This window comes from Diceros bicornis, chromosome 34 (genome assembly GCF_020826845.1).
Source record: "Diceros bicornis minor isolate mBicDic1 chromosome 34, mDicBic1.mat.cur, whole genome shotgun sequence".
NCBI classification, from domain to species: Eukaryota; Metazoa; Chordata; class Mammalia; order Perissodactyla; family Rhinocerotidae; genus Diceros; species Diceros bicornis.
The window spans coordinates 26520904-26544578 of NC_080773.1; the positions used below are offsets into that span (position 1 = coordinate 26520904).

The following is a 23675-nucleotide window of genomic DNA, read 5'->3' on the forward strand; positions in this document are numbered from 1 at the left end:
AATATTCAAAAGGGAGAGGCAGGTATTTGCTTGCACAGGCTCAGTTGAAGAACATGCTTCCACGTAATGAGGCCTAAGCTCCTCCTGGAGAGATCTTTGCGTTAAAAATAAGGCAAAGGTCATGGGCATAGCTCTTGTGGTGAGGCTTGGTCAGTTTCAGGATGGCTGGTTTTTACATCTCCTTAACATACAGAGGAAAAGAAACAACTTGGAAAAACAGTTAATCGCTTCCAAACCCACCTTTGAGTTTCTCCAGGCACCTAGTCGGTGATAAATCTCCCCTCTAGTTTTATCCTGCTCCTCATTCTTGAGGGGCACAGGTCTAAGGTCTGTCTTCTGTAACTGCTTCCTGCTTCCTGTGATCAATAGAGGACCAGAATTTTCAGGCAATCTCAAATAGGTTTGTGGGTCACCAGATGCATAGCCCCAAGTTGTTTGTAGCAACCATCTGTAATTTTATGACCTCAATGTGTTTAGTATCTGGGCATACTTGCCCTTCCCCCTCTAGATTCCATCAGCTCTTTATAGTCTAGATACTGGGTTGCCCATTTCTCTGATGGACCTAGTCCTGCTGCCCAGAAACATGAAACCTCCTTGGAAGTATACCATGCCTAAATAGTATGGGGTTTGTTAGGGTCCAGGGCAGAGCCTGGGGTGGATAGCTGGTCATTACTTGCCTGCATGGTGTCACTGAAACAGGAGTTTCAAATCAGAGAGTGGTTTGCAGGAAAACTCGGAGTCAGTTGTCTGTAACGCTATCTCTTGATGTTCAGGCGTGGGTACCTTTTTTACCCATGTGTGGTGGATCCAAGGAGTGACTCCTTCTAATTTTAGGGAAGAATGTGTGGTTAGTAACACCAAGTGAGGCCCTATGCAAATAGGATTTAGCTGATCTTGGGATGAACCTCTTTTCCAAGTTTTAAGATAGATCCAATCTCCCGGTTCGTATAGGTGAAGTTTGACCTCCGTAGGCAAGGGAAGACAAAAGTTTATTACTTATTGAGTGCATCTACCACCTGCTTCAGATTGATTATGTGTTTTATTGCCATGGAAACCTCTGGGTCTGAGTTTGTGAGCAAATCTGAGTCTTTAGAGAAGGCTTGCCATAGGTCATTTCAAAGGGGCTAATCTTCAGTTTGCCTTTTCGAGCTGCCCTTATCTGAGTGAGGGTTATTTGGCAGTAGTTGTCACCAATTTTCTTGTGTCTCTTGGCACAATTTAGCCAGAGTTTTCTTTAAAGTTTTACTTGCTCACTCAGTTTTTCCAGACAACTCTGGTCTCCATAAGGCATGTAGCTTCCACTTAACTTTTTTTTTTTTTTTTTTTTTTGAGGACGATCAGCCCTGAGCTAACATCCATGCTAATCCTCCTCTTTTTGCTGAGGAAGACCAACTCTGAGCTAACATCTATTGCCAATCCTCCTCCTGTTTTTTTTCCCCCCAAAGCCCCAGTAGATAGTTGTACGTCATAGTTGCACATCCTTCTATGTGGGACGCGGCCTCAGCATGGCCGGAGAAGCGGTGCGTCGGTGCACGCCCGGGATGCGAACCCGGGCTGCCCGTAGCGGAGCGCACGCACTTAACCGCTAAGCCACGGGGCCGGCCCCCATTTAACTTTTAAAACTCTGGCTAATTCAGAGGTTATTTTTGATATAAAATCTGGCCCATCCTCACTCAGAATTGATTTAGGTGACCCAAAATGGAGAATTATTTCTTTTAATAGCACATTTGTTACTTCATTTGCCCTTTCCAACCTACAAGGAAAGGCTTCAATCCATCCGGTAAATGTATCCACAAACACCAAGAGGTATTTGTACCCTCCAGTGGCTATGGGCATAACAGTAAAATCAACTCACCAGTCTTCCCCCAGTAAAGTTCCCTGAATTTGAGCTGCTTTGGCCAAGTTTGTACATTATTCTTCTGGTTTGTACATTATTCTTCTGGCAATAAATGCATTGTCCAGTTATTTTTTCAATAAGTTCCTCTGTACCTGGGGTGCTTATGACCTTCATCAGCCATAGGTATAAGGCATCTTTTCCGTAATGGGTAGAATCATGAGCACTTTTAAGGACCCCCCAAGCTGTCTGTTTGTGGACCCAAATCTTCCCTTGTGCATTTATCATCCAGCCCTTAACTATTGGGGACCACTGATAACGCTGTGTCATGGCTTCCCTTACTTCATCAGGGGAATACACTGGAGTAAACTCTTAGAAGGGTGGAGTGGGGATTAATGGCAATTGGAGAAGCTCTCCTGATATAGTGGACTTTTGTGCAGCTGCAGCTGCCAAGTTATTCCCTTTTATGGCCTCTGATTCCCTACTTTGATGGCCTCTACAGTGGACCACCGATACTTCCTGGGAGACCTATACTGCTTCCAGCAGTTTAAGGATCTCTGGCCCGTGTTTAATTTCTTTACTGCTGCTATTAAGGAGTCCTCTTTCTTTCCAAATGGCTCCATGACTGTGAATTACAGAGAAAGCATATTTAGGGTCTGTGTATATTGTTATTGTTTTTTCTTTTCCCAATTCCAAAGCTCTGGTTAATGCAATTATTTCTGCCTTTTGGGCCGAGGTGCCTGGTGTCAGCCCCTTGGCCTCTATGGTTGCATGCAGAGACACTACTGCATAACATGCCCTTCTTTGTCCATTATTCATGAAGTTGCTCCCATCTACAAACCGTACTTCCTCTGCATTAGGCAATGGTTCATTCTGGAGATCTCTGCAGTAGAGTAAACCTGATCAATCAGTTCCAGGCAAGCATGGGTAATAGGTCCATTGTAATCAGGGAGCAGGGTAGCTGGGTTTAAGGTATGACAGGGCTTTAAGGAAATAGCAGGAGAATCTAGCAGCACAGCTTGATATCACAGTATTCTATTCTGGGATAGCCATAGATGTCCTCTAGTCTCTAGTAGGCTAGAGACTTGATGGGGTGTCCACACTGTCATGGGTTGGCCCATAGTCAGTTTTTCTGCTTTCTTCATTAAGAGGCAGGTGGCAGCTATAGCTCTCAAGCATGGGGGCTGTCTCATCGCCACTATGTCTAGCTGTTTTGAGAAATAGGCTACCACTCTTTTTAGGGGTCCCAACATTTGGGTTAGCACTCCCATAGCTATTCTCTGTCTTTCATAAACATATAGGTCAAATTCTTTGCTCAGATCTGGTAAGGCCAGTGCAGGCACTTCCGTTAGCAAGTTTTTAAGCTTATTGAAAGCTTGGTCACATAGCTTATCCCATTCAAAGGGGTCCATTTCTGGCCTCTGTAGCTTATCATAGGGAGGCTTAGCGATTAACCCAAAGTTAGGGACCCAAATGCAGTAAACCCCAGCCATCCCCAAGAATCCTCATAGTTGCCTATGAGTTTTTGGTGGAGGGAGTTGGCATACTACCATTTTCCTCTCCTGGGGAAGGCTGCATTGTCCCCTTGAAATGATGAACCCCAAATAATTTACAGTCTCTTTAGATATTTGTGCCTCCGTTTTAGACACTGTATATCCCTTACTGGCTAAAAAGTTCAACATAATTATAGTGTTTCTATTGGAGATCTCCTTAGTAGGGCTGGCTATTAGGATATCATCCACATACTGTAACACAGTAGTCTGTTTTAATTTTAGTTCCCTTAAATGTTGGCCTACGATTTCTCCAAAGATAGTGGGGGAGTTTTTGAACACTTGGCATAAGACAGTCCAGCAATATTCTTGCTTCTGGTGGGAGTCTGGGTCCTCCCATTCAAAGGCAAATATCTCCTGGGACTCGGGATCCAATGGGATGCAGAAAAAAGCATCTTTTAAATCCAGTACTGCATAGAACCTGCTGTCCCCAGGAAGGTTAACCAGCAGGGTATATGGATTAGGCACTACAGAATGTATGTCTTGGACAGCCTCATTGACAGCCCTAAGGTCCTGAACAAATCTATATTCCCCTGATCCTGGTGTTTCAATGGGTAAAATGGGAGTGTTCCATGTGGATCTACATGACCTGATCAATCCCTGTTCTAAAAGCCTAATCACTACAGGAAGGATTCCTCTTATGGCTTCCGGCTTCAAGGGATACTGTTTTGCCCGGGGCCAGTGATCTATCTGCTTCAATTTTACCTTTACTGGTGTGGCAATGGCTGCTCACCCTACCTGTCCTTGTGCCCATACTTTTGAGTTAACTCAGCTTAAAACATTTAGGGGAATTTCTTCCTTCTCAGGTGCTGATGTATCCTATAATAGGGCCACAAGCTCAACTACCAGACTTTTGGGGACCTGGACCTCTATTTTATCTTGTTCCCAGCCTATTGACGCCCCTAACTTAGATGGTATATCCCTCCCTAGAAGGGGAACAAGGCATTCTGGTACATACAGAAAGGAATGCCACAGCAATTTTGATCCCACTTCACAGGTCGAGGGCCCCAGAAACCTTCTGGTCTCTCCTTTTCCTGATACTCCTTTTATGTCACACTTTGTTTTTGAAAGGTTTCCCTTTAGGGTATTCAGCACTGAGAATGTAGCTCCAGTATTGAGCAAGAATTCAACATGCTCTCCTCCCACTGTTAATGTCACCCCGTGCTCCTGAGGGGAGATGAGGATTTGGTTGCCTGGAGCCAACTGAGGAGCCCCATGGCCCCATCACATCTCATCTGTAGTCAAGGGAAGTTGCCATGGCTCGGTCTTGTTCAATCCTTTCCCTCTATGGGGGTGGTTTGAACAATCCTGCTGCCAGTGCCCTTCCTGTTTGCAGTGTGTATACTGAGAGGCCCCCAACCTTGTTGGTGGCTTTCCAGTCCCTCGGTGGGGGCTGGGGTTACTCACCCATGGCGTCTTCTCTCCCTCGGGTTACCTTGAGTAGACTGGAGGGCCGCAACTAATAGAGCAGCTTGCCTTTTCATCTTTTTGTCTTCCTTTTCATCCTCAGCTTTATCCTGGTTATTGTGCACCCCAAATGCAGCCTCTATTAGTTGTGCAGAATTAATATCAAGACCTATAGCCAACTTTTGGAGTTTTCTACAGATGTCTGGAGCACTTGAGATATGAAATAGGTATTAAGAGCCACTGTACTGCCCTGGGCCTTGGGGTCCCAATTTGTATATCACCTGAGGGAGTCCCACAGCCTCTGAAAAAATGTGGAGGGGTTTTCCTCAGGGCCTTCCTGGACCTCTCTTAATTTAGACCAGTTAATGGGTGGCTGGCTTACTATTTTCATGGCTTTCAAAAGAAAACTCCGAAAATATCTTAGCTTTTCTTGATCATCAGGATCACTAGGATTCCACCCAGGGTCAATCTCTGGTACAGCCTGTTCACTGGGCTTATGAATTTCTGATCCTGGGCCATATTCATTATCTGCTTGTTCCCTAGCTTTTGACAGAACAGATGACTTTTCCTCAGCCGTGAGGAGTGTAGTTAACAGGCTTTGAATATCCGGCCAGGTTGGATTATGAGTGGAGAAGATTCCCTTTATCAGGTTTATGAATTTCTCTGGGTCAGCCCCCAATCCTTCAATGTGTGCTTTTCCAATTATATAGATCAGAGATGGACAAGGGGACGTGCACATTAATAAATCTCCCCTCAACATCAGGCACCTGTCTTCGGGGATATATCCCAGGTTTGTAACTGGTTCCTAATCTAGTTGTACTATCTGGAAGATGAGGGTGAAGGGTCTTTGGTTGTTGGAGAGTCTAATAACATGTAGAGGGATTGTTCGGGGTTGAGGGGGAGAGTAAAGGGTTTGGCCCTGTTACATCCTCCGGCATAAACAGAGGTGAGGTAGGGGAATAACATGGAGGTCTCTTGGGGCTCACCAGCTGGTCTAGCACTGGGACCAAAGTTGGAGAACATGAGCGAGGCGGACTCTGAGGTGGGCTTTCCTTAGTCTCATGGCTCCAAATTTGGAGGGTCAGGTCCTCCTCATCAGAAAGATCTTGTAATATGGGAAGTATTTCTGAAATCTCAGATTCAACTTTTAACCCTTCATTTAGACATAGTGCCATGGAGCACTGGACATACAGGATTCCTTCCCGTTTCCTGGTCCTTTTGCAAAATAGATCTAATTGTATTATGGTGCTGACATTTAGGGTCCCATTTTCTGTCCATTTTTCCCCATCCTTTGGTGAATATTGTGGCCAGGCTGTGTTACATAAAAAGATCATTTGCTCTCAGGTCAATGGGGAATACCCAAAGACTTTCCAATTCTGGAGGATGAAGCCCAATGACTATACTCCAGGATGGAGCTGGCTCCCCCCATATTCTAGCACCTTCTCTTATGATCTGTTTCCAACCTCCCAGGAGCTACTTGTAATGGTTAGTGGGGATGCAGATGCCACAAGGCTATGCCCAGGGGAGGTTTAGTGCCCTAATAGCCTGAAAGTAGACCCAGGCTGTGTAACTAAATCCTTAAAGGTAAAATAAAATGGGTAGATGCTGGGTTTCACCCAGTGACCACTGATAGGGAGGGCAAGGAAAAATAACCTAAGAGTACAGAAAAGCCAGACTGTGGAAAAACAAGACTGATGTTGAGCGTGCTCGACAAAAATTCTGTATCAAGCATCCTTGACAGAAACACACAAACAACAAAAAATAGGCCCAGCAGCTCCAGAGAGGTTTAACCCCATCCAAGGGGATGCCTCCTCCGATCACAGGCACAACACAAAGACAGACTCAGTGACCTCTGGGGGCCTTGAATCCCCATCTCATCACTTCAGATGAGATTCAATCTCCAGAGAGGATTTGACCCCTAGACAGACTCAGTGCACTCCAGATGAGATTCTGTCTCCAGATGGGGTTTGACCCCTAACTAGTCACCAGGGATTGCTCCCTTTTTGCCAGAACCAAGCATCAGCTCTTCTGTAGTGGTCAGGTCACGCAATCCTTCCAGACAGAGGAGACTTTCACTACCTTGAGCCAAGCTACCTCCCGGTGGGGACTCTAACCCCAAAGCAAGGCCCCAACAGACAGGCTTTGTGAGACAACTTAGGAAAACAACTCTTATAGCTGTGCCGTGGGGTTGGCGCCACTCACCTCCATTGAGAGATCCTCCAAGCAAAACGATCAGTGCAGCCGCTGGGTCTCCCGACAGGGCAGCAACGTCAAGCCTGCAGCACAGGCACTACGAAGCGATATGTCCCCTCTGGGTTGCCATTTCTCTTACTGAACCAAGTGGGCCGCATCCTGGTGAGTTAAATAAGAATCTACACCCGTGGAAGTTGTCTCACAAAGTAAAGTGTATTTGCAGCAAATAGGAGGCCATGAGGAATCATTTCCAAAGTCATGATGTCCACAAAGGAAAGCAAGAACTTTTACTTGGTTGGGGAATGAATATTCAAAAGGGAGAGGAGGGTATTCGCTTGCACAGGCTCAGTTGCAGAACATTCTTCCACATAATAAGGCCTAAGCTCCTCCTGGAGAGATCTTTGCATTAAAAATAAGGCAAAGGTCATGGGCATAGCTCTTGTGGTGAGGCTTTCTCAGTTTCAGGATGGCTGGTGGTTACATCTCCTTAACATACAAAGGAAAAGAAACAACTTGGAAAAACAGTTAATTGCTTCCAAACGCACCTTTGAGTTTCTCGAGGCACCTAGTCCGTGACAGTGTGAGCTGACAAGTTCCCTGTCAGCCCATGCAATTAATCAATCAAGCCCATAATTTCCTCCCACAGAAGCCAGGGGTCCCCGCTCCCTCTTGTTACTACAGAATCGCCCTCCCACAGAGCTGTTTGTTCACTCTATTCCTGAGTGCAGCCTCACCGGCCTGCATGTTGTGGTGTCCTCCTCCCCTGGGCAGTGAGTCTGTGACTAGTGAACAGCTGTTGATACCATTTGTTCAGTGTTGGGGGTCATATGCTCAGCTGCCCCATAACCCTCTGGTAGGATGCCCCTCTCACCCATGGAGTGAATAAGAAATGATCGAAATGTCCTGGAAGACCACTCCCTGAGCTGCTCCCAGCCCTGTACCCACTAGATGCCAGTCCCACCGTCCTCTCAAGCCCTGACAATCAAACGTGTCCAGACATTTCCAAATGTCTCCTGGAGGGAGGGGGTGCTGGGCAAAACACTCTTAGTTAAGAACCACAGGTCTAGACAACACAGCGACTCTCTCAGGCCAGGCCGGGAAGTGACCACTTGCCCAGCACAAACTGAGGAGCACTAATAGTGTGGGAGATCAAGATTTGACCATCCTAAAATATATCCCTTTACCTTGATTGTTTTCTCTGAGGGACATTTGACCTCCCCCACTAACTGCCTAGAGAATTTGACATGGTGGCTCCTTCCTGGAACAGTTCTTCTATCATGATGGCTGTAAAGATAATGTAGAATAGAGGTTACACTAGAAAAGGCACCAACAAGCCCATCTTATCGGAAGTTCTGTCTCTCTGGCCACATCCTCTGGATGACCCTGTGAGGAGTTGCCAGAAAATCATTTACATTTATAAGGGAAATCTCCATTTGTAAAGGTATCTCCCTCTCTGTTTTGGGAAGAGGGGGGGATGGCCTCATTTCTAGAGGCTTATCAATGTGGAAAGTGAGGCCTTAAATCTGCATAATAACCTTACTCTTGTTTACTGTGCTTTAGTGGTAATCTCCTGTAAGTGACTCCTCCCACCCACAACATCCTCATTTGTCGTTGGCTGAACATGGTATTTAAGACGAGAATTTCTGCTGTTGTGTTGAAAAACGCAGTGTTCCTGCTTTCTCCAATGTATACATGTTATTAAACTTGGTATTATTTTCTCCTGCTAACCTGTCTTGTTAATTATTTGGACAGCCATAAGAACCTTAAAGAAAAAGGCAGAGGGAGATTCTCCCTCTTCCCCCGACAGTTTTGGCGTAGTTGCCAGGAGCCACACTGGCTGGCAAGTTGCCATCTCTGACTGGGAGACCTGCCTTCTCCCTGGACTACTGCAGATGATGAGATACGGGAACGCCTGACGAAAGCTGGCAAAAGGTAAGACTTCTTACCGCGTCAGCCTCCCGGAATCTCTATCTGCGGGGTCCGGCGAAAGGAAGTGGTGAGAATTTTTTCTCTTTCTAAATTTAGATTGGCAGGAGAAAATATTTGGGAAACTAGTTTCTTGGGCTTTTAGTGACTCTTGGTTTAAATTTGGTAGAGTACTCTTGGTTTTGATCTTAATCCTTTTTCCTCCCAGATAGTCTCTGTCTTGTTCTGTGTCCTGAGAAAACTTGGCTTTGTGACCAGTGAGAATATTCTCCTTGGTCTCCACCATACGGGAGGTGCATTTACCGGAGTGCACTTTGGTGGCCAGTCGAGTAGGCTGGGGTTCCGAACTGTCTGTTTGTCTGGCTATGCCAAGCTCTCAGGGGAGTTTGTCATAAAGGGCCCAGTCCATAAGGGCTTTTGTCGTCTTAACCTTCATTGCTTGTTAGTGCTGGAAAAATCCCATTCCATTATCACCTGCCCGGTGTCACAGATTAGCGGGTCTGTGACTGGAGGCGTCTCACACTATTGTGGGAGACCAGAGACACCATCCTTACCGCCTGTGCAACGAAGATCTTTACTTTCTCTGAATATCTTTGAGAGTGAATTCTGTAGATCATGGAGGCTACATCATCTGTGCCTTCACCAGAGATGCCTCTTGAGTCCATGGTAAAGATTTATTCTAAGTGTGGAAAGTTACCTCCGGTCTTTCCTTAAAAAGGCTTATTGGTTCGAGTCACTATTAGAATAAATATACAAATAAAGATCCTACTCGTCAATGGCCAGACAACGGATCCTTTGAATTAGAAAAACTTCTAAATTGGGGGAAAAAAAATGTTTTGAGAGCTCTCACATAATTGTTTATTTGGTACCTAAAAATTAAGGCCAGAAAAAGAAAGGGAAAAATATGACTAGCCTTACGAACTTGACTCAGGTTACAACTGAATTGAAAACATGTAAAAGTATGTGTTGATAAGACTATAAAGGTTGAAATGTTTGAGCTAATTTTATATAAAGAGGATACATCAACTTTGCCTGAGTATGTTTTAAAATGTCTGACTGGGAATGCTTCCCTTGCCCAAAATTAAAAGACCAAGACCTATTGATAAAAATCTTTATAATAACTATGTTTAAAGATATAAGAGGTGATGAAATTTACATGAAATTTTGTGGAAAAAAACTGATGTTATTTCTATTACAGAACTGATTAACAAAAATAGTAATTTAAATGATGGCTAATTTTATCTAATGTCTTGTGAAGTCTTGTAGGCAATCTAAATAATTATTGGGAATAAGTAACTAAATAGTTGTAAAAAAAGATAAATGTTAGATGAACTTTAAATAATAATTATGTGTTACGGTAGTTACAGCTTCCAAACTCTTTTTGGTAACTTAAAACTTCAGAGTTTTGCTAATTTATGATAAAAATTCTCTGAGGATCATCATTTCCAAATAAGATAAGATATTAGACATTGATTGCTAAACGTATGTTTGTCTACATTTGGCTTTTCATTACAAGAAAACTACAAAGTGTTTTGGGTCTATTGGTAAACATGTCTTGTGTTTTATTAAAAGATTGTACTATAAAGTAACATATGTCTAGAAATTATAAAGTGTTTATCAATTTTCCAAGCCACAAGATACTAATGTAAAAAAAAGTTTATAATTGTTTACTTAGTTTTTACTTACAAATTAAGATTTCTAAGGGTTAAAATTTCTAACTAGTATATGTGATTGAAGCTACTAAAAATTAAGAAAAATAGGTCTGTGTACAAAAAAAGTAAGATGTATAAAGAAAGAACAAAAAATAAAAATATTTTGCTTGTTGATTAAAAAAGATAAATTTGTCCTCAAGTACTAGGAGGGAAAAGAAAGACATGGGACAAATTCTAAACGTAAAAAAAAAGTTATAGGTTTATAGAAGAAGAATTCTAAAAAAAGAGTTTTATACATGGTCAAGTTGGCTAAGATTAAAATAAATTTAATTAAGTAAATGAGTTCTAATAGCAGAAGTAAGCTGGTGCAAAATTAAAATTTGGTCTTCTGTCTCTTAAAAAGAAAATTTGCTTAAACTTGATAGAGAGGTTACAAAAGATTTTTCTTTACCTTTGAGTAAGTCTACCTAAAAGACAGAAAATCTATGTTTTGTTAAAATAATTTCCTTTGTTCAAAAGACTGAGGTCTCTCTATTAAGGCTTTTTAGATTGTTAATGTTCTGTTTGCTTTGACTTTTTGTATTTTTGACAAGCTCCCCAAAAGTCATATCTTAAATAAAGTCTTTTCTTTACTTTTTTTCTTTGGAAATTTTCAAAGGGCCCTAGAACTTCTCAAAAAAATTTGCTTTCTTCCTATAAAGGGAAAGATACTAAACTTATTAGGCTTATTCAGTATGTTAAATTACATAGAAAACATTGTCAGACAAGTGATGATAAGCCTGCTTAGGTGATATCTTGTGGGTAAATGTTATTGATATAGGTGTTTTAAAATTATATAACATTACTAAAATTCTGATCTGTCCTGGTCGTCAGTCATAATTCTGGTTATTATTATTTTAAAGTGTTGTATGTCACAAAATTAACCAAATTTCTCTGTCAATTGCCATTTTGAGGTCTTGTTTACAGACATTTCTTTGCTCTAATGCTTTTGCAAAATGTTTCAACTTCAGAAAAATTCATAGAAAGGACTCTGACATTTACACTGGAGTACAGGTTTCTGACAAACTTTCTGATCATAAAACTGAACTCGGTAAAAAATTACAAAAATCTGTTAGAGAGACTGATAACTTCATGAAGCTGCTAACAAAAAAATTGAGATCAACAATAGATTATACAAGACTAAATGAACTGATAAAGATGATTATAGTTTTTATGATTTTTCATTTAAAGTATTGCTAAATTTTTAATGTTTGGTTTTTTCAGATTTAAGAAAACCTTTTTCTCTTCTCCTGAGCTAGCTATGACATAGCAATTTGGTAAATGACACTTTTGTAAGTAAAATTAAAATATTTATCTTTTTCTCTCTATCTGATCCCTCGAATTTAAAAACTCTTAGTAAGTGAATATTGTTTTCATGGCAATATAGTTATTTGCATAAGTTCAATAAAAATCTGTTCTCCTTGTAACAAGACACAATTAAAAACACTGGTTATATTACCAAGATTGTGACTAGAACATCATATTTGCAATATAACCACACAGCTTTTGAAGAATAAAGATTAGACTTTATAGAATAAAGCCACGTAGAAATATTGGCCTGGTACCTCATGTTCCAAGCAGCACTTACCAGGATAAGTAAAGAATGTCACTTATCTGGCAAGTACAAAGAACCTCGAAATATTTTGGGTAAACCTCGAAAGAGAGAAGTTCACCCAAATCTGTAGGTATTGCAGGCAAAGTTTGATGACAAAATCCTTGGCTTGGCTTTCCTGGCCTTGAGAGGCCTTTGAAGTTCAATGTAAAATTCCTTATAAAAAGTTCCAGCAAAGCAGATTTAAAAGAGCCTATGTGATCAATTGCTATTCTTGCTGTACTTATGTAAATAATTGGGCCAACTCTATTAAAACTAGACTTATTTTGTAAACTGGTTAGTTTTAATTTGATTATCTTTGACAAAAATGAGAGTGATTTTAAAAAAAAATTATATTTCAGTAAAAACTATAGTATACATTTGAGGATATTAGATCCTAGTTTTGTTAATTGTCTTTTGAAGTTTTTGTTTTATATCTGTTGACTAGACTGGATCCTCATTTCTTCTAGTCTCCTAAAATATCTGGCTACAGATCTCCAAACTAATGTTTTTCATTTTTTTTCATCATTTTCATTTAAAATCACTAAAAACTAAACCTGCCCTTTTTCCTAAAGCCTTACAAACTGAAGCTGATAGACTTGATATAAACTTAAGAGATTACCCGATGACATCATCAGAGACATTTTAAACTGCAAAAGATACTTGGACGCTGACATCTAAAAATCTTAACTGGTTGTCCTCTTAACTGAAACTCATTTCCAATTTGCTCCAACCATTAACCTTGTTTTTCTTTTGTTTACATAAAAATGCTTCTATTAAATACTTAATTGCTTGCTTCCATAATATAGGCATAACCTTGAGAGCCCACCTGCATCACCAGCTTCTAAAATAAATTTAATTAAACTGATCTATTATCAAGACTAAAAAATGTGTTCAGTGAAATAAAACAGCCTACCAACTCAGCTTCTAGACTATAAAACTCCTTTAAGTTTCAAAGACTGTAAAACTTCTAGTTTCAAAGGCAGGACTGTGGGAGATCAAGATTTGGCCATCTTAAAATATATCTCTTTACCTTGATTGTTTTCTCTGAGGGACATTTGACCTCCCCCACTAACTGCCTAAAGAATTTGACATGGTGGCTCCTTCCTGGAACAGATCATCTATTATGATGGCTGTAAAGATAATGTAGGATAGAGGTTACAATAGAAAAGTCACCAACAAGCCCATCTTATCTGAAGTGCTGTCTCTCTGGCCACATTCTCTGGATGGCCCTGCAAGGAGTTGCCAGACAATCATTTACATTTATAAGGGAAATCTCCATTTGTAAAGGTATCTCCCCTCTGTTTTGGGAAGAGGGGGGGATGGCCTCATTTCTAGAGGCTTATCAATGTGGAAGGTGAGGTCTTAAATCTGCATAATAACCTTACTCTTGTTTACTGTGCTTTAGTGGTAATCTCCTGTAAGTGACTCCCCCCACCCCCAACATCCTCCTTTGTGGTTAGTTAAACATGGTATTTAAGACAAAAATTTCTGCTATTGTGTTAAAAAACGCAGTGTCCCTGCTTTCTCCCATGTATACATGTTATTAAACTTAGTATTATTTTCTCCTGCTAACCTGTCTTGTTAATTATTTGGCCAGCCATAAAAACCTTAAAAAAGAAAGGGCAGAGGGAGATTCTCCCTCTTCCCCTGACAATAGCATCTCAGCCTGGGCAGGAGGACTCAGAAGACCCACTCATCTGTCTCTCATGCCGTGGAGGTCTCAGGCCCCTGCTGCCCCCTCACAGGCCAGGACTGGCCTCCACCAAGGTCCAGAAGCCTGGTGGGCAGGACACACATCCCTGGTTCAGGTTCCAGTGCTGGAGGGAAGCCCTGAGATGGGGCAGGACACAGGATCTGCTCCTTGTCTGCTACCCTCTTGGGGGGGTGTCTTGGGGTGTGTGGGCCATGGGGTGTCCTCCTGCTCTGTACAGAGGGGGGATGAGCTCAAGCCTGGAGTTCCTCTTCTGTGAACGGCCGAGGACACAGGCCCCTCCCCAATTTCCTGTGGGTCCCCCCACAGCCTCCTTCACCTTCTCCTTCTTTTTTCAGACACAGGATGGAAGCCCAGAGCCCTCCATCTCAGAGATGCTGCCACTGTTGCTGCCCCTGCTGTGGGCAAGTGAGTGGACCGAGGGGAGAAGAGGCTGGCAGGGCTGGAGCTGTGGCTGACCCTCGTTTCCCTGCAGGGTCCATGGCTCAGGATGGGAGATTATGGCTGCAAATGCAGGAATCTGTGATGGTGCAGGAGGGCCTGTGCATCTCTGTGCCCTGCACATTCTCCTGTGTGGCAAGAGGGAGAATCTCCCTCTGCCCTTTTCCTTAAGGTTCTTATGGCTGGCCAAATAATTAACAAGACATGTTAGCAGGAGAAAATAATACCAAGTTTAATAACATGTATACATGGGAGAAAGCAGGGACACTGCGTTTCTCAACACAATAGCAGAAATTCTCGTCTTAAATACCATGTTTAACCAAAGACAAGGAGGATGTTGGGGGTGGGGGGAGTCAGTTACAGGAGATTATCACTAAAGCACTGTAAACAAGAGTAAGGTTTATTATGCAGTTTTAAGGCCTCACCTTCCATATTGATAAGTTTCTAGAAATGAGGTCATCCCCCCTCTTCCCAATACAGAGGGGGAGATACCTTTACAAATGGAGACTTTCCTTGTAAATGATTGTCTGGCAACTCTTCACAGGGCCATCCAGAGAATGTGGCCAGAGAGACAGAACTTCCGATAAGATGGGTTTGTTGGTGCCTTTTCTATTGTAACCTCTGTCCTACATTATCTTTATAGCCGTCATGATAATAACTCCTTCTTGAAACAGATTTTTTGTTTTAAATTCTTTAGGCAGTTTTGGAGGGGAAACTCAAATATTTTTTCTGAGTTCTCTGAGTTCTTATGGTCTTCAGCTCGAAATAATCCGCATACTAGAGTGGTGCCTCCTGGGGTAGCTTGCCCTGAGCACCATCACTCCCATCCCTGGGACTACAGGATTGACTCTGCTCTAGCTTACGGCTACTGGTTCTGGGAAGGGGCTGTCAAATTCATGGATGCTCCAGCGGCCACAAACAACCCAGATCGCAAAGTGCAGGGGGAGACCCAGGGCCAATTCTAACTCCTTGGGGACCCCCAGACCTACACCTGCTCCCTGGACATCAGAGACACCAGGTGGAGGGACAACAGAAAATACATTTTTTGGGTTGAGAGAAGTGTAAAATGGACTTACAAATGTAAACATGTCTCTGTGTGTGTGATGGGTAAGGAGCAGGCTCCAGAGGACGCCACAGAGGAAGGACATAGGGGCCAAGGCAAGGCTGGGATGGGACCCTCCTCTTGAAGGGGTCTCAGGGCTTAGAGGGAGGAGCTGGACCAAAGCCTGAGGCTTCACTCAGGGCTAAAATTAGATCCTCCCTCCTGATAATCGTGTCTCCTCCATCTTAAACAGCCCTGACCCACACACCCATATCCTAATCCCGGAGACCCTGGAGTCCACCCACCCTAAGAACCTGAGCTGCTCTGTGTCCTGGGCCTGTGAGTGGGGCACACACCCAATCTTCTCCTGCACATCAGCTGCCCTCACCTCCCTGGGCCCCAGGACCCGCCTCTGCTCCGTGGTCACCCTCACCCCATGGCCCCAGGACCGCAGCACCAACCTCATCTGTCAGGTGATGTTCCCTGCAGCTAGTGTGATGGTGGAAAGACCATCCAGCTCAACATCACCTATGAGTGCTGGGCCAGGACGCCTGGGTCCCTCAGGGTATGTGGCGGTATCAAGAGGGCCAGGCTGGGGACACTTGGTACTTTTATCCTGAAGGCCTGGCTGAGTAGAGGACCTAGAAGGACACAAGACCTATCCTTTCCGCATTTCTGTGGGTCTTGGGGGTGGGGGGGATGCCTACACTCATCTCACTCCACCCTTCTATGGAAGGCGGCATCCTAGGTGCCCCAGAGAACCCAGAAATCAGTATCTGCTTAGGGGATGGCACAGGTAGGAAGGAACCCTCTCCCATGGGGCATTGACTGGGGTGGGATCTCTGCCAGGTCAGGTCAGAACTGGACTTTCAGAACCCAGATGGTGGGGTTGGGGTGGAGGGGCTGCAGTAAGCCATGAGAAGCCCCATTCAGGCCTCGTTCTCCAATACCCTCCAACTCTGGTCTTGCCAGGATGACCAGCAACTTCATCCCTGCCCATCCTAAATATGCTCTTCATCTTCCTTCAGTCACTGAAGGCCTTGGGGTAATTTTTTAGGAGACTTTATTTTTTAGAGCAGTTTTAGGTTCACAGGAAAAGTGAATGGAAGTTAGAGAGATTTCTATACCCACTGCACTTTCCCACACACGCACAGCCTCCCCACTATCAACATCCCCACCAGAGGGGACATTTGTTACAATTTATGAATCTCCATTGACACGTCGTTATCACCCAAAGTTTGTAGTGGACATTAGCTTTCACTCTTGGTGTTGTACATGCCATGGGTTTGGACAAATGTACAATGATATTTATCCATTATTATAGTATCATACAGAGTACTTTAATTGCCGCCAAAATCTCTTTGTGCTCTTTTTGACTGTCAATCTCCCACTCTCACCCTGACCTCTCTCTGGACCCCAGCTCCCCTCACTGCTCTATTCCCGTGGGTAATGGCATCTGGTCCCCTCACTAGACAGTGAGTCCCACTGGGGCTTTCTCAGTGGTGCCTGTCAAACTGTTGACAGGTGATGCCCAGAGACACATCCCTCACCCTGGGTGTTGAGTTCCCAAGGGGCATGGCCAGGTATGGCCAGGCGAGCTGTCTGGGTCTGTCCTGAAGGTCTGAGAATTCCCAAGTTCCACCCCCTTCTGGAGGTATGAAAGATGGCCTTTGACCCTGAGGGACGGGACCCGTGGAGTCCAGGAGAGGAGATTCAGACACCCTCCCTGGAAGGAAGGAGGGACAAAGTCTTTCAGCATCCCATAGGACTCTGCGGATTGTGTTTCTGTCTCTCTGGAATGTCCACAAGGCCCAGAGCCTCAAGCTCCAGCTGCTGCCAGGTCTGGGGACTGTTGCAGAGATACCCTGTGTGTAAAAGTTCCTGGGTCCTGGAAGACATGGACTTTGTTGGACAGGAATGGGGTGCTGGAGAGGAGGTGTCACGAGACAGTGTCCTTCTGGAGAATGCTGAGGTCCTACGGTGGGTGGGAGAAGCTAGGAGTTGAACCCTGGATGGGAGGGAATGGTACCCCTCTGTATGTGCTGAAGAGGAGAAGACACATGTCTGATTATCAAATAGGAGTTTACCCCAAGTCTCTCTTGTCTTCAGGGGAGCCAGGGACCAGGACAGGAGTGATTCAGGGGGCCATCAGGGGAGCTGGTGTCACAGCACTGCTCGCTCTCTGCCTCTGCCTCATCTTCTTCATGTGAGCTGGGCTGGGTGTGGGTCAAGAGGTGGAGAAGAGAGACCTGGAGGGATTGTGAGGGCCTGCAGCAAAGGTGGGAGGTATGGTGGTGGTGAGAATGAGCTAGTAGCCTCTGAGCCAGGCATGCGTGTGTTCCCAGTCCTGGTTCCAGATGGCCCAGAGTGAGGGTACCTTGTTACTAAGCCTTGCTTTGAAGCCTCCTAGGTTCACTCCCTCCAGCCTCAAAAGAGTGGCCTGTGTCAAAGACTCTGGTATCTTCCATCAGAGTGAAGACCCACAGGAAGAAAGCAGCCAGGACAGCAGTGGCATTGATGACATCCACCCTGCCATTGGACCAGCTTCCCCGGTGAGTGACATGGGCATCCTGGCATGCAATCTGCCCACCACATCTCCCCGGGGTGGCCCACAGTCATGTTCCATTAAGCATGTTGAGAAATAAGCTCGTCGCCTTCCTGCCTGTTTGAAAAAGCAGGTTTTATTATTACAGTCATGCACCACATAACAATGTTTCAGTCATCAACAAACCGCATATACAACAGTGGTCCCATGTGATTAGTACCATATAGCCTAGGTATGTAGACTCTACCATCTGGATTTGTGTAAGTATACTCTATGATGTTCACACAATGATAAAATCACCTAAAGACACATTTCTCAGAACCTATTCTTGTTGTTAAGTGATGCATGACTTTATTTACGGATATGAGGCCAACAGATTAGGAGACAGTTGTTATCACAGTTCCCAAGAGGAGGGGAAATGCCTCACCACCCAGGACCACATGAGGAAGCACCAGGTACCGTCAGGGGGCAGAGGGAGCAAGGAGAAAATGTGGGCAGGAGCCTTCATTGTGGTTTCCATGGGGAAGACAAGATGAGGCAGGGTAAGCTGGTTTAGGACTGGCTAGTTTGAATAATTTCAATAGGCTCTGGCGTGTAGGGACTGTTTCTGGTTGTCCAGTACCTGGTCCTTGGTGATTAGGGCAGGAAGACAGTCTGGAGCATAAGTGCTTGATAAAGGAAGTGGTCGGGTGTGAGCTTTGGACGGATTGGTTTGCAATAGGAAAGGCATGCTTGCAGGCAAGTCCTTTACTATCTCTAGCAATTCACTAGCCCTGGCAGGGGCACTTCCAAGGTCAGAAGTCCCCAAAGTTCAAAACATCAGGAACACATGGTTAAAACACGCCTAAATATACTTCTCCTGCTGGGTTCTCCGTCTCACAGACAGCAGTCCTTTCCCTGACACTCAACAAGAGACCTATCCTTGTCCCCACTCAGTCCTCCATCACCTCTTCCTGCACCCATATACTGCAAAGCTTGTTTGTGCTTCTTCAGAGTACTGCATAATACAACCACACCCTTTGAGCTGAGCTCCCCTCTTAGTTCTTCTCCTGCTGCAACCCTCCCATCTCTCCTCCCCAGCACATTAGCATTCCCTCCATAATGAGATGCACTGCTTCTCCACACCACCAAAGCACAAGTGCCCAAATACCTTTGTCTGGCATTTGGAGCAGGGAAACCAGAGTCCCCTTCAGTGCTTCACTCCTCTCACACTGGCCTGCTCGCTCACCTTAAGCAGAGTCAGCTTCTTGCATCTCAGAATCATTACTTGGCTGTCCCCTCCTCCTCACACACCTATATCAACCTGTCCTAGTCCTGCTCATCCTTTGAGCTCTGACTTTCATTTATCTATTTAACTCTGACTAATGTTGACACTGCTCTGAGGTTTCTGAGCACACGGTCAGCAATCACCCGTCATTTATCTACTCTTTCAGCAACTATCTCCTGCTTGTTGATGGTTCTGAGGGCTTGGGTAGTACCTGTAATTTTACAAATACATATGTTACAAATGTAAAATGTCCCTGCTGTCAAAGACTTACGTATATTGGGGAGGGGAATGAATATAATAGACAAATAAGTAGTGAAAACATACAGGGAATAAGGGAAATGAAATTAGAAGAATAGGGAAGGATGGTCCTGAACACTGGAGACTTTGAGAAAACACCTTCAGAGAGTGAAGGAGTGAGCCCTGACAAAAGATCACTGAGGGCTCTAAACAGATGGAGCAGCAAGTTTTAGGGCTCTGAGGTTGGGGGATCCCTGATGTGTTGGAGAAATAGCAAGTAAGACAGGGTTCCTAAAGCAGAGGTAAGTGAGGGTGGGGAGTGGGTAATGGTGGGGTGTGAATGAGGAAGAAGAGGCATGGAGGCTGCAATATCGAAGGGTTCTGCAGTTCAGCATCTCTGCTTATGTATTTGAGAAGAATGACAACTTCTGTGCGTGTCTTCTTTACTACTCACACAGAACACTTCACTTCTGACGCTTCTGACACCAGATGTGTGTGGGTTTTTCCCCACATCAAGCAATTCTCTGCAACATCAGCTGAGTGTCCTAGAATTCAACTCAATTCTGACTATCTACTTGGAGATATCATCATACTTCACAGGTTAAGGGCTCAGTCCCACAAGACTATCCCTCCTTTCCCACTTCAAACGCCAATCTCAAGTCCAGGTTGTCACCTGTGCTTCTGACCAACTGGCTATAAATTGAAGGTTCCCTCTCTGGGTTCAATTAGTTTGCTAGGGTGGCTCACAGAATTCAGGATAACAGTTTACTTAGTGTATACCAGCTTGTTATAAGAGATATGATACAGGACACAGATGAACAACCAAATGAAAAGATGCATAGGACAAGGTATATGGGAAGGGGCGAGGAGCTTCCATGTCCTCCCCAGGAGTGCCACTCTCCCAGCACCTCCACATGTTCATGAAGCTGGAAGCTCCCTGAACCTCACACTGTTGCGATTTTTATGGAGACTTCATCATGTAGACATGATAGAGTATTAACTCCTTTTCAGCCTCTCTCATTTTTGGAAGATAAATCATGGGGCTGAAAGTTCCAAACTTCTAATATGGCTTGGTCTTTCTGGTGACCAATGCCATCCAGGAGCCATCCAGGAGCTGCCTCATTAGAACAAAAGACACTTCTATAACCCAGGAAATTCAAAGGCATTTATGAGCTTTGTATCAGGAATGAGGGTCAACAACCAAACATTAAAATATGAACAAGGGGCAGATATATATCTATACTGGTATTGGTGTCTATATCCATATATAGTTATACTGATATTGATAGATACATATTCTATTATTTCACAGACATGAACTGACACTCATTTTAATGAGATCAGTGTGGCTTCTCTGTTGAGATATCCTGTAGCAGAATAGGGTAGAAGAGAGGATACTAGATAAGGAAGACACTCAAATAGTCCAGGCGAGAGATTATGCAGACTGTATCAGTTTGCTGGGGCTGCCATAACAAGATACCATAGACTGGGTTGCTTAAACTACAGAGACATATTTTATCACAATTCTGAAGGCCGGAGTCCAAGATCAAAGTGCCAGCATGGTTGCTTTCTCCTGAAAACTCTCTCCTTGTCTTACAGATGGCCACCTTCTCACTATGGCCTCACATGGTATTTTCTCTGTGCATGCACATCCCTAGTGTCTCTTCTTCTTCTTATGAGCATATAAGTCATTTTGGGCCTTACCCTAATGCCCTCATTTAAAATGAATTACTTTTTTAAAGGCCCTATCTCCAAATACAGTCACCTTGGGGGATTAGAGCTTCATCATGTGAATTTGAGGGGACAGAACTGAGTCTATAAGACAGACTGGGTCCAGGGTAACAATGATGAATCTGGTGTGAAGAAGTTAGATTCTGGATTCATTTTGAAGGTGGAGTCAACAGGATTTCTTAATGAAGTGATAGAGTATGTTTGGAGCATGATCAGAGATAGCTCACTGCCTCTACCTCATAGGTGCCATAGATGTCAAGGATGACTCCATAGAGATCCATAGATTTCACAGATATCCGCAGATGTTATAGATGTCCATATATATCAAACATGGCTCCATAAATGTCACAGATGTCCGCAGATGTCATTGATGACTCCATAGATTTCATAGATATTTATAGATATAATAGATGTCCACAGATGTCATAGATGACTCCATAGATTCCATAGATATTTATAGATATAATATATGTCACTGATGTCATAGATGTTCATAGATGTCATAGCTGGTTTAGGACCCCAGGACTGGAGGAACAATACAGAGGCAAGGCATCTTGATCCCCCACCCAACAGAGTAAGGACACTCAGATTCAACATTTCTCAACTCCTGACTGAGAAACACAAGGCAGCCAGGAAGGGTCATTTCTCTCCTGGATAGAAGGAGAGCCCCTCTGACAATATCAGGTGAGTCCTACACCACCGGCAAGGGGAATTGATTGGACTCAGAAATAAGTGTCCAGGAAGTGCTTACCTTTCCCATCAGTCCTGAGACTATCCTTTCCTTCCATGAGGCACTGCAGCAGGTGGAGAGAGTGAGAGAAAGGGATCCAGGCACAATGTTTGATATGCCTGACCCTGACACTCAGTTTTACTCTTTGTCAAATGTGCAGACTAGTCTCCTCAGTTTCATAAGTCTTTTGTTTGTTTGTTTGTTTTTATTGTGAGACTGGCATGAAGCAAGTTATCTAAAGGAATGGTACAGAGGCCAGTAAACAGAAAACCTCAGCAATAACATCCCCTTGCCCCTGTGGCTCAGCCAGGTGGGGCAGACAGACGTCGTCCACAGAAGGGACAATACCTGAGAGTAAACAGAAGAGATGGGAGAAGGAGCAGAGAGACAAGACCAGCACCACCCACTCTTGATTGTCTGCTCCTCCTCTGGCTCCATCCATCCCCGCCTCTTTGGTCTCCTCGCCCCAAATTGGGACCATAAGCCTCAGCTTAGGCCGTTCCACAAGCTGGAGGTACCTGAGCTCCAATCCTGATCCTGTTTCAGGACCAGGGACAGCACCGTCTCCCCTGCCTGGGTCTCCCAGGCCCCAGAGTGTCTCCTGGTGGGTGGAGCCCCTCGGGGGGCCAACAATTTATCAGCCTCAAGCGCAGAGTGGGAGGAGCCTCGGGAAAGATCTGGTGACATCCTAGGTCAATGATGCTGATCAAGGGTCTCTGGGACCTTCCAGCGTGTGCAGTCCTCCTCTAAATAGTGTTCTTCTTCTCCTACAGGTGTTAACTAAGGATTGTGTGCTGTCCTGAGGGGAGGATGGTTTATCCAGGGATATCTCCAGTACTTATGTGGAATAATAAAACCAGTCTCAGGGCATCATTGGTAAGAAAGCATTATTCACTCAAAGAGGTGGCCCTGAAGGCATTTTACAGCTGTAGCAAGACCTTGGGAGAAGTAGACTTCCTTTTAATTTTGTAGCTGTCCCCTCATCCAGCCTGAACCCCACCCATCCCTGCAGGAATACTTTCTGTCTTTTTCCATCTGAGCTTATTTTCACCCTTTCAGTCTGGGACAGGTTTTTCTTCTTTCTGGATTTTCTCACATCTCTGTCTGGAGCCTTCTGGTGTCTGGCTAGGTGATCTCCATGATTGCAAGGCTCCCACCCCAGCTCTGCCCAGACACTTCCTGCAGTTACTAGGCCAGGCTGTCCTGAATCCCACAGTCATGAAGTGGCAGGAAGTCTGGGTTCTGATAAGGCCGAAAAGAGGAACTTCACACTCTCCCAGCATTCCTCCACGTTTGCCCCTCTGTTGGTCTTCACCCTGCTCAGGAGTGCCCACTGGTGGCTGCCTTCCTCCTCCTCTATGGCCTCTCTAGGATCTTTTACATAGGAGATCAGGGCCCTCCCCAGGCATCCTCTTATCTGAGTTTCCCAAACACGAGAACAGAGTGCACTGGCTGGCCACCCCTAGGCCCAGCATTCTACAGGACTCTGACCTCACTCCTGTTTTTCCTGGCAGAGTTGGAGGACTTTGGAAAAGGTGAGAAGAGAAAAACTTGAGCTCCTTTGCCTTTCAGGACAGGGGAAGGTGCTGGATATTGGAGACTGAAAGGAAGGGAACGAGAGAGGGACATTGCGATCATTGTCTCCCAAACCTCTCTCCCCATCCCTGACCCATCTCTGCACATTAGGGAAGCACTTTGCTCAATTTGCTATGCCTCTATACAGAAAAACAAACAAAGTTGTTCACCTCTGATTTCTGGGCCCCCAAACTATTCCCT

At 44.5% G+C, this 23675-nt stretch overlaps 1 protein-coding gene and 1 long non-coding RNA gene across 2 annotated transcripts in view; one reads left to right on the top strand and one right to left on the bottom strand.

Moving 5' to 3' along the window:
* The window catches only part of LOC131397229 (sialic acid-binding Ig-like lectin 8), a 111586-nt gene extending 88792 nt beyond the window's left edge, over window positions 1–22794 (top strand). Inside the window, exons 6-7 of the mRNA XM_058529999.1 lie at window positions 17861–17941; window positions 22673–22794. Of these exons, the coding sequence (XP_058385982.1) occupies window positions 17861–17941; window positions 22673–22679 (88 nt within the window). The 3' untranslated portion in view covers window positions 22680–22794. The remainder of the gene's footprint in view (window positions 1–17860; window positions 17942–22672) is intronic.
* LOC131397235 (uncharacterized) lies at window positions 349–7273 on the bottom strand. Its single transcript, XR_009216735.1, has 3 exons — window positions 6994–7273; window positions 4792–4901; window positions 349–824 (listed from the first exon to the last, which is right to left on the bottom strand). It is a non-coding gene; the product is annotated as an uncharacterized LOC131397235 (long non-coding RNA).
* Window positions 22795–23675: the final 881 nt, after the last annotated feature.